Here is a 14,390-nt window from a genome sequence, read left to right as displayed (position 1 = left end):
CCATTCAACTAATCTATCCACACACACACCTTTAAGACTGGCCAGAAGGGGGTAGAGGAGACAGTGGTACATGTTTGAGAGTGAATGCCAGCTTCTGGTTCAATACGTTTTTCCGTTTCTCTTTGTTCTCAGGGGAGATGGAAACTGGGTGTTTGTATTTGCTCCGTTTCCTTCTCTGATTAGACTGGAACCCTTATTCATAGTAACGTTGTGCTGGCATTCCAGGTATTACATTACGCTGGCTGTAGAGGTCCATTGTAACTGAAACTCATTCTTATATTCAGCAAACATTTGTGTGTGTGTCTACTAGGTGTGTCCTCTTCACAGTGGCCTGCATGGGAGCTGAATTCTTATGCTCGTTTTGGATTCTCAGCATTACCTTCCCCAGAGAACAAACACTGGTTTTAAGAACAGTGGGGGCCTTCTGCTGTTTACAAGCTGTTTATCTCCAGGAAATGGAGTGCAGTTAAGTGTTCTACCACCGGGCTCTGTCACCCCAAGCAGTTTGAATTGCTGAAAGCAGCAAGTGACCATGACACAAAGGTGGTTGGAGATGAGTATTTTATTTAAATGCTTCGAATATTGTTGCTTATGATGTCAGTGAAACATCTGAGTTTCCACATTACTTAAAGATAGATGCATGTTCTAAGGCGTAAGATAGTTTTATGTCTCTGTCTCTTACTTTTCTCTCTAGCTTAAGAACTGCCTTGAGATTGTCTTGCTGGAAATGCAGCAGAGCTAACAGTGCCGAACACTACAGATACCGCTACCGCCTGTTAATCTTCTCCTTCGGCATAGCAGCGGCTTACCACTTACTGAACATCTACTCTGCCTATACTTTACATGCATTATCTCACTTAATCCTCAAAGCAAACCCTGTGAGGTAGGTGGCCCTGTCCTTATTATACAGAGAAGGAAACCAAAGCTGAGCAAGTTCGGATGTCTTTCCACATAGCTGGTACTAAATCCAGCAGTCGGACTCAGGTTTTCTTAGTTCCGAAGCCTGTGCTTTCTCTTGGGTGTTGTCTCTTCCTGGTGTTTGGTAAATATCTGCTGAATTGACGCACACTTTGGATGCTTGACAGGTATTTTGCATACCTCCTAAGTTTATATGAGGTGAGATGGTTATAAGTCTCTAAGGCATTAATTGAGTGGGACTCTGACCATGTTTTGTTACCTGAATGTGCGAAGACAGAGACTGCCCGTATCATCTCCTGTTGCCATTCAGAAGTACACCTTTTCCTCTTGTGATCAGGATTTCACAAAGTGCTCTCGGTGCCTAAGGCAAACTGGCACATTCTCCATGAAAAAGACAGTTACTGTTCTTGGTCAGGTGGCCAGTTGGCCCAGTTGATTTTGGAGCATAGTGTTAATAAAGGTTAGTCTCTTCAGATATCAGCTAGTTGACTTGGATGTATAAATAGCTACTGTCACAAGTAGATCAGAGGTATGTTTATGGATAGACTGGATCTGTAACCACCAATCAGAATCAATCAGCAGTCATTTACTGATCATTTGCTATGTGCCTGGTACTGTACTAGAAGTGGAGTTCTGAAAGTTTTTTTTAATATAGGCTAGGTACAGTGGTTTATATCTGTAATCCCAGCACTTTGGGAGACCAAGGAGGGTGGATCACTTAAGCATAGGAGTTTGAGACCAGCTTGGACAATGTCATAAAACCCCATCTCTACAAAAAAATACAAAAATTAGCCAGGCGTGGTGGCACACACCTGTAGTCCAGCTGCTTGGGAAGCTGAAGTGGGGAAATCACCTGAGCTCAGGAGGTCAGGGCTGCAGTGAGCCATGATTGTGCCACTGTACTCCAGCCTGGGTGCCAGAGTAAAACTCTGTCTCATAAAAAAAGTATGAGATTTAGACCCTCAAAGGATTGTACCTAATTGGTACAGATATGACTCATGGAGAGAGGAAAATATAAAAATGGGAATCTTGTTTGTGTGGGGTTTTTTCCATCGTTTTATACTCAGCAACTAACTTAGTGCTTCGCACATCATAGGAAGTTAGTAGGTAAATACTTTTGGAATGAATGAGAATGCAGAAGCAAGTGCTTAGTAGCTTTCTAATGACTTTATATAAGACGTTGGATTTGAGCTGAACACTCAGGTATAAATGGAATTCAAGGAAGAGGAGAAGAGTGGGAAGGTGATTCAAAGTGCAGAAAAAGGTTTCAAGGGTAATTTAGAAACATAAATGTGCATAATGTGCCCCAGGAGCAGTAGAAAAGACCACTTGTGCTAGGCCAGAGATACAGCCAGAACCACGGAGTAGCCTGAGTGTTGGAAGAAGACGTTAAGACTTTATTCTGTGGTCTCCTGAGTTTCTTTTATTTATTTATTTGGCGACAGGGTCTTACTCTGTTGCCCAGGCTGGAGTTCAGTGGTGTGATTATAGCTTACTGTAACCTCAAGCTCTTGGGCGCAAGCAATCTTCCCACCTCAGTCTCTAGACTAGTCAAGTCCACAGATGCACACCACCATGCCTGGATAGTTTTTGTTTTCTTTTTCGTAGAGATGGAGTTTTGCTATGTTTCCCAAGCTGATCTCTCTTGGAACTCAAGCAATCTTCCCACCTCAGCCTTCTAAAGTTTTGGATTACAGGCAGGAGCCACCACTCCCGGCCACCTCCTGAGTTTCTGATCAGCAGAGAGAGATTATCAAAACACGTGGCCGTGGATGGAACGGATTGATGTGTATGGGAGGCCAGTTAAGAGCTTATAGGTAGGTTTAACAAGCGTTGGTTAATAAGAACCTGAACTCTAGGGTATGAGTTGCGGAAGCTGAAAAGAAGAGGCAGGTGAGATAAATGCTGTGCAGAGAGAAGAAACATGACTTGTTGAGTTAGAGACTTCATAGTGAAGCCTGACAAAGGTAAGAGGAATAATCAAAGATCATTCAGCGATCCCATGTTAAGTCTCTTTTTGCATTGCTATAAAAGAACACCCGAGACTGGGTTATTTATTTATTTATTTATTTATTTTTGAGATGGAGTCTTGCTCTGTCACCCAGGCTGGAGTACAGTGGCACGATATCAGCTAACTGCAACCTCTGCTTCCTGGGTTCAAACGATTCTCCCGCTTCAGTCTCCCGAGTAGCTGGGACTACAGGCGTGTGCCACAGGCTAATTTTTTGTATTTTTGTAGAGATGGGAGTTTCACTGTGTTAGCCAGGATGGTCTCGATCTCCTCACCTCGTGATCCACACGCCTCGGCCTCCCGAAGTACAGGTGTGAGCCACCGCACCTGGCCAAGACTGGGCTATTTATAAAGAAAAGAGGTTTAATTGGCTCACGATTCTGCAGGCTATAAAGGAATTGTGGTGATAGCATTTGCTTGGCTTCTGATGAGGCTTCAGGAAGCTTCCAGTGGTGGCAGAAGGTGAAGGGAGAACAGGCGTGTCATATGGCAAGAGTATGAGCGAGTGAGAAGGAGGAGGTCCCAGACTCTCTTAAACAACCAGATCTGGCATAAACCGTGTGAGAACTCACTCTTCACTAATGGGATGGCACTAAGCCATTCATGAGGGATCCACCTCCATGATCTAGTACCTCCCACCAGGTTCCATCTCCAGCAATGGGGATAACATTTCAACAAGAGATTTGGAGGGGGCATCATTCAAACCATGTCTCTGGCCCCTGAAATCTCACGTCCTTCTCACATTGCAAAATAAAATCATCCCTTCCTAATAGTCCCCCAAAAGTTTGTTCCAGCATCAACTCAAAGTCCAGAATCTCATCTGAGACTCAAGACCAAGTTCCTTCTGCCTATGAGCCTGTAAAATAAAAAAGTTATTTACTTCCAAGATACAATGGTGATATAGACATTGGGTAAACATTCCCATTGCAAAAGGGAGAAATTGGCCTAAAGGAAAGGGTAATAGGCCCCATGTAAGTCTGAAACCCAGTAGAGCAGGCATTCTTTTTTTTTTTTGACAGAGTCTTGCTCTGTCTGTCAGGCTAGAGTGCAGTGGTGCGATCTTGGCTGACTGCAACCTCCACCTCCTGGGTTCAAGCAATTCTCTACCTCAGCCTACTGAGTAGCTGGGATTACAGGTGCCCACCACCACACCAGCTAATTTTTATATTTTTAGTAGAGACGAGGTTTCACCATCTTGGCCAGGCTGGTCTTGAACTCCCGACCTCGTGATCCACCTGCCTCAACCTCCCAAAGTGCTGGGATTACAGTCAGGAGCCACTGTGCCTGGCCACAGGCATTAAATCTTAAAGCTCCAACATAATCCTTGACCCCCTGTCCCACATCCTGGACTGAGAGGTGGGCTCCCAAGGTCTTGGGCAGCCCTGCCCTGGTGGCTTCCCTGAGCATAGCCCACATTCTGCTCTCATAGGCTGGAGTTGAGTACCTGTAGCATTTCTTTGCTGAGGGTGTAAACTGCCGGTGGCTCTACCATTCTAAGGTCCGGAGGCAGTGGCCCCCATGTCACAGCTCCACTAAGCAGTGCCCTGATGGGGACTCTGTGTGGGGGCTCCAAGCCCCACAGTTCCCTTAGACATTTCCCTAGCAGAGTTTCTCTGTGGGGGCTCTGCCCCTGTAGCAGGCTTTCTCATACGTCCTCTGGAATCTGGGCAGACGGTGCCAAGCCTCATTCACTCTTGCACTCAGTGTGCCTGTAAGCTTAACACCATGTGGAAGCTACTAAGGTTTATGGTGTCTTGCACTCTCCCAAGCAGCCCAAGGGGCCCTGTGAACCACAGATGGAGCTGGAGCAGCATGGATAGGGGTTGCAGCCTCCTGAGGTGGTGCAGGGCATTGGTGCCCCAGGCCTGGCCCACTAAACCATTCTTTCCTCCTTAAGCCTCTGGGCCTGTGATGGGAGGGGTAACCTGGAAGATTTCTGAAATGGCTTTGGGGCTTGGCTTCCTTTTCTTCACGTAATCTCTATAGCAAGTGGTTGCTCCACAGCCTGCTTAGATGCTTTCTCTACTATAGGGTCTGGCTGTGAGGTTTCCAGATTTTTACGCCATACATCTGTTTTAAATATAAGTTCCATTTTAAGTCATTTCTTTGTTCCCAATTCTGATTGTAGTTTGTTAGAAGCAGCCAGGCCACATCTTAAATGCTTTGCCGCTTAGAAATTTCTTCCGCCAGATACCCTAAGTGTCATCACTCTTAAGTTCACACTTCCGCATATCCCTAGGATGTGAACACAGTGCAGCTCAGTTCTTCGCTAGGGTGTAATGCAGGTGACGTTTACTGCGGTTCCCATTCACTTCCTCATCTCCATCTGAGGCCTCATCAGCCTGGACTTCACTGTCCATTTATTTGTCAGCATTTTAGCCACAACTGTTTGACCAGTCTTTAAAAATTACAGATTTTCCCTCATCTTCCTATCTTCTCCTGAGCCCCCACACTCTTCCCGTCCTCTGCCCACAGCTGCTTCCACAACTTTCGGTATCTTTATAGCAGTGCCAACTCCTCACTACTAATTTTCTGTGTTGGTTTGTTTTTACATTGCTATAAAGGCATACTAGACACTGGGTAATTTATAAAGAAATGAGGCTTAATTGGCTCACAGTTCTGCAGTCTGCATAGAAATTGTGGTGCTTGCATCTGCTTGGCTTCTCGTGAGGCCTGTGGAAGCTGCTTCACCTCCTGTGGAAGTCATAGCAGAGGGTGAAGGGGAAGCAGGCATGTCACATGGCAAGAAAGGGAGCAAGAGGGAGAAGCGGGAGGTCCCATACTCTTACTTAATTTTTGAGACAGGGTCTTGTTCTGTCACCCAGGCTAGATCTCAGCTCCCTGCAACATCTGCCTCTCAGGCTCAAGCTATTCTCTTGCCTCAGCCTCCCAAGTAACTGGGGCTACAGGCACACACCACCACACCTGGCTAATGGGTGTGTGTATTTTTTTTTTTTTTTTTTTTGTAGAGATGGGGTTTTGACATGTTGCCCAGGGTAGTTTCGAACTCCTGAGCTCAAGTGATCCGTCCTTCTGCCTCCCATAGCGCTGGGAATACAGGTGTGAGCAGCTGCACCTGGCCTCAGACTTTTAACCAGATCTTATGTGCATTAACTGAGAACTCACTTATCACCAAAGGGATGGTGCCAAGCCATTCATGAGGGATCCACCCCCATGATCCAACAATACCTTTTACCAGGCCCCACTTCCAGCATTGGGAATCACATTTGTTTTGTTTTGTTTGTTTTTTTGAGATGGAGTCTCCCTCTGTCACCCAGGCTGGAGTGCAGTGGTGTGATCTCAGCTCACTGTGACCTCTGCTGCCTGCTTTAAGTGATTCTCCTGCCTCAGCCTCCCAAGTAGTTAGGATTACGGGTGCCTGCCATTGTGCCCAGGTCATTTTTGTATTTTTAGTAGAGATGGGGTATCACCATTTTGGTCAGGCTGGTCTTGAGCTCCTGACTTCATGATCCACCTACCTTGGCCTCCCAAAGGACTGAGATTACAGGTGTGAGCCACCGTGCCTGGCCTGGGAATCACATTTCAACACGAGCTTTGGAGGGGACACACATTCAAGCCATATCAGATCCTGAACTGGGGATCTTGGGAGAAGGATGCTGCTATTGTTTTATTTAATGTAAATGGAGATCAGAAGGGAAAGGTGGGTTTGAGGGGATTTTAAATTTGAGGTACTGGGACATCAAGAGGAAGTATCTACTTAGCTGCAGGGAATGAAGGTTGTGCCCTGTTGGTTTCTTTGGATTGGGCAGTTGGCTTATATTCGTGTGACACAGAGGCAGACTGGGCCACCCCAGGTATGACTTGTTCTGAGAGGTGATAAATGTTATTTCACAAGGGATATATGAATTGATGTTTTTCCCCTAGATATTGTGTATCATCTTTTCTGCGTCTCTCCCAGTAATGTTGTTCTCCCAAGATGAAGGACCACATGCTGAGACAGTTGGCGAGAAACAAAAAGCAGAAGACACAGACTTGGAGGGGCTCAGTAGAGGGGGCAGAAGGTTTCCTTACAGGCAGAGAGCACCTCACTCTGCAAGTACAGTCCCCAGGAGTTACATCACCTCCAGCACCAGAGAAAGCAGTGGAGGCCAAAATTGTACATGTTCCAGAGGTGAATGCTTGGTGTTGGAAAGGTAATCCCGACACTCAAAGTGGTTGGTCTTACGAGAATCCTTTGAGAAGCACCGTGTAAATGGAAGGGTTTGAATTTATCTTGTACAAGGTCTTTGATTCTTTAACAATATTAACTAGTTAAAATATATCTTGTAAGGCTTAGATTTGTTTCCCCCACTACCACCCTCAGCCCCTTGCATTCTCCATTTTGTGAATGAAAACATAGTTAATAAATTATGTATCTTCTCACCCTTGTTTATTTTTTTTAAAAAAATTTAAAAGTTTTTAAAACCCAGCCCGACTCCAGCACTTTGGGAGGCCGAGGTGGGCGGATCAGTCCGGCCAATATGGTGAAACCCTGTTCATACCCAAAATAGAAAATACAAAAATTAGCCAGGTGTGGTGGCGTACATCTGTAATCCCAGCTACTTGGGAGGCTGGGACCGGAGAATCGCTTGAATCCAGGAGGTGGGGGTTGCAGTGAGCTGAGTGCAGCTTGGGTGACAGAGGATCGTTATGTTTCAAAAAAGCAAAGGTTTAAAAATTTATGCTTTTACTACCTTTAGGGCCTGGGGAATGTGTGTAAAGTATATTCAGATTGTATTTAATTTCATTGATAATTAAATTTCCCATTAAAACAAAAGTGGGGAGAAATGTTTCAGCTGCATTGGAGTAAACAGGAAAGGCCTTTATGGACCACGTGCTAGCCGATATTACAGTGTAAAGAATATGAAGAGAAATGCTTTTTAATTAATTTAAATGTTTTCTCTGATTAAGAAAGTCTGTCCACAGGTTTATTAGGTAGTAATTCCTTTAGCTTTATCATCCAGTGGTTCTATTCCTGCATATGGTCTAGTGATGGAGTGTAGGGTTGTAAATGCATATGTTATTTTGCTGGATCCTAAATAGACATAACATGTGCCAGAGAGGAAAGACTCCACGGGGTTAAGTAAAATTATTGTCCACCTATACCATGAAACCCTTTGTAGCCATTACAATTAATGTTGTAGAAGAATATGTAAAGACTTGAACGATATACTAAGTGAAAAAGATTGCAGAAGAGTGATAAGCAGCATGGTCCCATTTTCATCAATACATACACAACTAATAGCATTCATCAGATTATTAACAGAGGTTATCATTGAGTGATAGAACCCGTAATGTCTTAATTTGCTAATTTCTATAGCTATAATTTTATACTGTTATTTAAAGGAAGCATTTGTATGTATGTATCTGTGTATTTATTTATTTATTTTGAGATGGAGTCTCACTCTGTCGCCCAGGCTGGAGTGCAGTGGTGTGATCTCTGCTCACTGCAACTTCCGCCTCCTGGGTCCAAGAGATTCTCTTGCCTCGGCCTCCCAAGTAGCTGGGACTACAGGTGTGTGCCACCACCCCTGGCTAATATATTTTTAAAAGAGACAGGGTTTCACTGTGTTGGCCAGGCTGGTCTTGAACTCCTGACCTCAGGTGACCCACCCACCTTGGCCTCCCAGAATGCTGGAATTACAGGTGTGAGCCATCGTGCCTGGCCAGGAAGCAATTGTTTTAAAAGAAGAGAATGTGCACGGACATAAATTTCAGAGGAAACACATGTGTTCAAATGGCGTGACAGTTTGCTTATCTTTGGCTGAATTATTATGGCCGGCACATATTCTTGTTCTGAAAGACTGTTTTTTGAACAGTGATGAAGTAATTGAGTTTGCCTGGGGGACTTGAGTACAAGTACACAGGTGAAGGGGTTATGACAGTATATGAGAGGGACTGGACTGGAGAAAAGACAGGGATACTGGAAGACAAACCCCAGAGGACTGCACATGATCTTTTCCCAGGAGGACTTTCTGTCTTATCTTGATATCTTGTTGAGAAATCTGGATAGGTAGAAGTTTGTGGAGGAAGAGTTCCTGGATTACAAGTGATCTAGGTAGAGAATTCTAGAAGTCCTCAGCAAGGATCAGGCATGACAGCCTTGATATTTACTGAGTTTTCTATGAATTGTGGCTAAGAGGTTTAGATGCTCTCAGGTGTGTCTTACTCTAGAGTTTGTACGTCTAGGTGATGGGATAAGTGTTATTCCAGCTGAGATGGTTCCTAGACTAGGGGAATTTCTCTCCTTTCTTTGGAAGGTGTCAAAGTACAGAGAAGTTTATGATCTATACATTAAAGATCAACAGATAATAAATTCCCAGTGTCAAGGCAAAATGGGGGCATTTCCTGAAGGAGCCTTTTACAGTGCAGCTTTCTGGTGCCATAGAGGGGATGTTCCCCACAGAAAGGTAACCATCCTCTCACCTTCGTTCACACGACATAGTAGATAAGCCAGGACAGTGATTCTCAAAGTGTGGCCCTCTCACCATCAGCGGAGACCTTGTTAGAAATGCAAATTCTAAGGCCCCACCCCAGGTGCACCCAGAAACTCTGGAAGTGGTTCCTGCAACTTGCTTGTTAACGTCTTCCCGGGCCTTCTGATATGTGCTGAAGTTCAAAACAACTGAGCTAGGAGATAGTCCTAACCTTCGAAGAGCTTCCATTGTCACAGGAAGTCAGTGTGGGCGGTAAAAGCCCAGACACCATTGTATTTTTAGTGTACTTTTAATTTTTGTTAAAGATGTGTGTGTGCCTGATTTTTCTCAGGCACAGGCTCATTTATTTCTGGGCCATCCTAATTCATGCTCTTGGCTTGGAGTCAGGGACATTTTTTAACACGCTGCAACTTTGTTAATTGAAATAGTGCCTTTGCCTTCTAATGAGAGATCATATTCTGGCTAATTCCAAATCTGATTGCAGGTCCTATTTTACTTTTTACACTGGGTAGTAAAACAAGCTTTTTCTCAAAATTACCTGGCGGAAGAAGTTATGTTCATAAAAGAGAAGCTTATGTTAGTGCTGTGTCATCTGGGAGGAAGTGTCATGGGAGTTAGCAGAGATTTAGGGATAGGTTTGGGGATAGACCAGCACTGTGACGACTAGAGGCTAGTTCCTATTCAGAAGAGCAATTAGCCCATTCATGAATTGCTTACACTTCTTTTATCAACCTTAATTGCTTGTTTGAACTGTAGACTTTAGCGTTTATTTCAATTATTAATATCTAATCAACAATCGATTGTGTATTTTAATTCCTCTAAGAGTATTGAATCTTCAAGTGATGGCCCCAACTTCTCAGTTTTTTCTGCCTCCTGACATTTATTTTTAAGACCAGGAGTCTGATAAATAAACTGATAGGTAATTATCCTTTACAACAGAGCCTTGGCATGTATATGTGTAGGTTAAATTACTGTTCTCAGTAAAATCAAGCCAGAAAAGAGAAAAGTGTTTTTTTTGTTTTTTTTTTTTTTTTTAAAGACAGTGTCCTGCTTCTTCACCCAGGCTGGAGTGTAATGGCACAATCTCGGCTCACTGCAACCCCTGCCTCCTGGGTTTAAGTGATTCTCCTGCTTCAGCCTCCCCAGGAGCTGGGATTACAGGCACGTGCCAGCATATCTGGCTAATTTTTATATTTTTAGTAGAGATGGGTTTCACCATATTGGCCAGTCTGGTCTCGAACTCCTGACCTCAAGTGATCCGCCTGCCTCAGCCTCCCAAAGTGCTGGGATTACAGACATGAGCCACTGCGCCTGGCTGTGAAGTTCTTAGATTACTAAATTTTTTATTTTTACTTTCAAATAATTTTAATGGCTGATAAGGGGACCTTGTAGAATTTCTGAGGTTATCAATGGCATTAGAGTTCTTTGTGTCAGGAACTTGGGGAACAGGCTTTGTAGAATGAGACTTATCAGGCAGACTTTTGAATGCTGTAGGAACAGCCAGATTTTCTGGGACAGGGTTGCCACCGTGCAGGCTGTTTGGGTAGGGTGAGATGGCAGTTGGTATATTCTAAATCAAGAGTTGGAGAATTCAGCCTTATAATGATTGTTACATATTATGCCTTAGCAGTTCCTACTGCTGGTCTAGAATTTGATTGTTGGGAATTTTTCGAAATACATTCTAAAACTTGGAGAACTTCTATATAACCTATTGTTGGGGGAAAGAAAACTGATGTTTGAAAAGGTTGCTATCTGACTTTCCACAGTGGAAATAGCAGCAGGCTTTGTGGCATACTTCTCTGTTTTCCAGTTGCTACTTCTGGTATTAAGGCACAAGTAGTACTTGTTCACTGACACACTGAGTACAGGCAGGCAGTGTATCATACACCTAGCAGTGTATCCACGGTGGAACCCCCTGGTTCCTTCCTCTACCTCTTTGCTCCTGTGAGGGTAGTCTAAATAGGTGCCCTTTAAAAAGTGATAGGAAGGCATGTTTGATCACCATGTTTGGTACACTCTCAGCCTACCAAAGAAACCAAACTAGTCTTGTACATGTACATGTACATATGCATATAAATATACATACACATACACACACACACACATATATATTTTTATATATTTTTTATTTTTTTTGAGAGGGACTCTCACCTGTCACCCAGGGTGGAGTGCAGTGGTATGATCTTGGGTCACTGCAACCTCTACTTCCCAGGTTCAAGCGATTCTTGTGCCTCATTCTCCTGAGTAGCCGGGATTACAGGCAGGTGGCCATCATGCCTGGCTAATTTTTGTAGTTTTAGTAGAGATAGGGTTTTACCATGTTGGTCAGGCTGGCCTCAAAGTCCTGACCTCAGGTGATCCACCTGCCTTGGCCTCCCAAAGTGCTGGGATTACAGGCGTGAGCCACCTTGCCCGGCCTATATTTTTTAAAAAACCTGTAATAACAGACCATCTAGACCCCACATACCAAGGACTTCCAAGTCCAGGTCCAGTGTTGGTGACAGTACCATTAACATATGGATAGTGAGAAAAAGTGATGAATCGGAGTATTACCAGTTTTCAGAGCTTTTAAATATGTTACCATCTTAAAGTCGAAATTTCTTCATAGCGGTAAAAGTATAGCTATTTATAAATTGTTAAGTTAGGAGCTGTAAATGGATAATTAACTTAGGAAGAACAAAGGTCCTAGAAAGTTAAAACCATTGTAATTCCACTGATACGTAGCTGGATAATTATCCTCCACTCCTAGTGACTTGGAAATTGTTCATTTTGGGGTTTTCTAGGTCTCTGACTATTTTTCTCTTGTGCCTGTTTTTTTGCTTCTGTTTGTGTTTGACTTTGCCTCTTGTCCAGTCACACTTCAGAGGAACGCAGGCCCGAAATGAAAGAGTCCATGCTCAAATTCAGCATGGCCATATTTGCGTACCTGGATCTTTACAGACCTACTTGTACAACTTTGCCTAAAGCGGCAACGAGATCCTTTTCTGATCCTGCTTCAAAACATAAGAGCATTTTCTCTTCTGTTATATGACAGTTCAGATAATTTCTACAGGAATCCCCAGCTCAAGAGTCTACCATTGAAATGGAAGTTATAAATAGGTACGTTGGTTGCCTAATGTGATATATATTTCCTGTTGACTTTATCCACTTCTGCTCCACCCCCGTATATCATCTTCCTCATAAAGGTTCACAAAGCCTATAAGTCAAATGATGTCTCATACCTGTTAGTGAGAGCTGGCTTTTTGGATCCAGAAGCGAGAGACATTCCGTTTGAACCTGTGTTCTAGTAATGGAAAGGCTGGTTCTTCCGAATTGTGATTCTCTGGTGGCCTCCACAGTTCTGCTCACAGGAAAGTAATCAAGTAGATCAGTACCAGTTTTTTTATTGGGAGAACATGGAGCTGCTTGTGTGAATTGCCCTGCCACTGGGCGCTCCCGTCCTTGAGAATGCTGGTGTTTGGAACCAGCTGCTTTTGTTTCCATGGTTGCTGTGAGCAGCAGGTGGTGTCTTGGCCTCAATGGTACTGTAACGTTGCTTCCTTTCACTTTGATTGCCCCTCACCCACTCAGGGTGCCCCCAAGTCAAATTTGTCAAACCAGGTAGACTGTATAACAGGTTTGTTTTTTTTTTCAATCGGGCTGGAAATGAATTTGTATATATGTGTTGGGGGGATTGTCCAGTAAACAATAACTAGACATTTTTGTTTCTTTTCAGTACCTTTTGAGATCTCTGGGGTCCTTATAATAGGGTAAGGTCTTTTAAGACTGTTTTACTTGTGGTTCTCTCTGAAGAAAGTTTGTCTTCCCAAACCTAGGTTGTTGGCTACTTAAGTCACCAAGGAGTATGAAAAAGTGGACATGACCTTGCCAAAAAAAAATTTTCAGACCACCCAGCAAACCAGAGGAAGATTAGGACTTTTTTTTCCTTCTTATATACAACCTCCCTACGGCCCATGATTTTTATTGCCACACAGTGGCATTCACAATATGAAGTGGTGTGAGTGATACTTCTACCTGCTGGGCAGCAGCTACGCTGTGCACTGTGACCCGAGCTGTTTGTTTGGCCGGGTACTGGAGGTGCTCACTGCAGCGGCCAGTGTTTTGTTTGTGAGAGTCTTCTCTATGGTTTCCTGCTTCAGTGAACAGAAGTGGGAGTTGTGGGGGCGAGGGAAGAGGACAGAGAGAAGACGGTTGGACTCATTTCCTGAATCGTCTTAGGCATTCTTGCTGTCTGTTGGTTCCATCTCGGCTGGGCAGCATTTCCCACTGGTTTGTCAGACTGACTTTCCCAGCCGCCTCTGGGGGTGGGAAGGAAAACCACACCTTGCTCGGTGTCAGCCAGTTAACAGGCAGAGTTTTGTTCAGTAAATATTTATAAAACCTCTCTACTAACCTCGAACCCTGCAACCCTGTGCTTTTGAAAAGTTTATTCTCTTTCTCTGGACTCCCAAGTAACTATTTGGGCCCAGCAGTACATCTCATGTGGGCTGCACTGCTGCCCCTTCATCTGCAGGCCAGGTCCCAGAGAAGCTCATGCTTCCCGACCTTAACCTTGAACTTGGTCGACCATTCCCCTGTTTAGGGGTGGCAGAGAGTTCATGGGAAAGGGTCAGGAGGGAATTGTCTTTCACTGTTTTCCCCTTTAATCAGTGAAGTTAAACCCTTGTGATCAGAGGAAGTGCAAAGCAGCGTGTAGGGGGAACGAGGCCTCCAGGCGCAGGGAGCCATGACTCTTCCTGGCTCTGCCGCCCACCAGCAGTGAGGGAATACCTCCATGCGAGGTTACTTTCCGTGAAATAGAAGTAAAGGCCCTCTGGTCATTTTGGAAATAAATTTGAAACAACCTAAACATTGAACAGTTGGGAATTGGTTAAATCAACTAGGTTTATCTTTATTAAGCAGTGTTGAATTTTAATGCCGTATGAAAACATGATATGTTGAGTTTAAGAAAAATATACAAAATATCCTGGAAACTATGATTCCATTTTTTTTTTTTTTTAAAGAATCAGTCTCACTCTGTCTCC

The 14,390-nt window shown here is 44.0% G+C and overlaps 1 protein-coding gene and 1 long non-coding RNA gene across 18 annotated transcripts in view; one reads left to right on the top strand and one right to left on the bottom strand.

The window, feature by feature from the left end:
* IGF2BP2 (insulin like growth factor 2 mRNA binding protein 2) overlaps positions 1-14,390 on the top strand; it is a 177,304-nt gene that overhangs the window by 69,937 nt on the left and 92,977 nt on the right. For 6 of the 17 annotated variants that reach the window (XR_013527175.1, XM_054245443.2, XM_054245446.2 and 3 more), the window contains exon 3: positions 695-883. The exons of the other annotated variants lie outside the window; for them this stretch is intronic. Coding sequence is in view for 5 of the 6 variants with exons in the window: in XM_054245443.2 (XP_054101418.1) it covers positions 695-883 (189 nt within the window). In the remaining variant the exon portion in view is untranslated. The remainder of the gene's footprint in view (positions 1-694; positions 884-14,390) is intronic. 17 annotated transcript variants of the gene reach the window in all.
* LOC144579494 (uncharacterized) lies at positions 3,134-12,818 on the bottom strand. The gene is made up of 3 exons (XR_013527187.1): positions 12,588-12,818; positions 5,545-5,623; positions 3,134-3,271 (listed from the first exon to the last, which is right to left on the bottom strand). It is a non-coding gene; the product is annotated as an uncharacterized LOC144579494 (long non-coding RNA).

The sequence above is a fragment of the Callithrix jacchus genome, chromosome 15 (genome assembly GCF_049354715.1).
Source record: "Callithrix jacchus isolate 240 chromosome 15, calJac240_pri, whole genome shotgun sequence".
In the NCBI taxonomy this organism is placed as follows: Eukaryota; Metazoa; Chordata; class Mammalia; order Primates; family Cebidae; genus Callithrix; species Callithrix jacchus.
The sequence above is the reverse complement of the archived record's forward strand: the minus strand, read 5'-3'. Positions and strand labels throughout refer to the sequence as shown.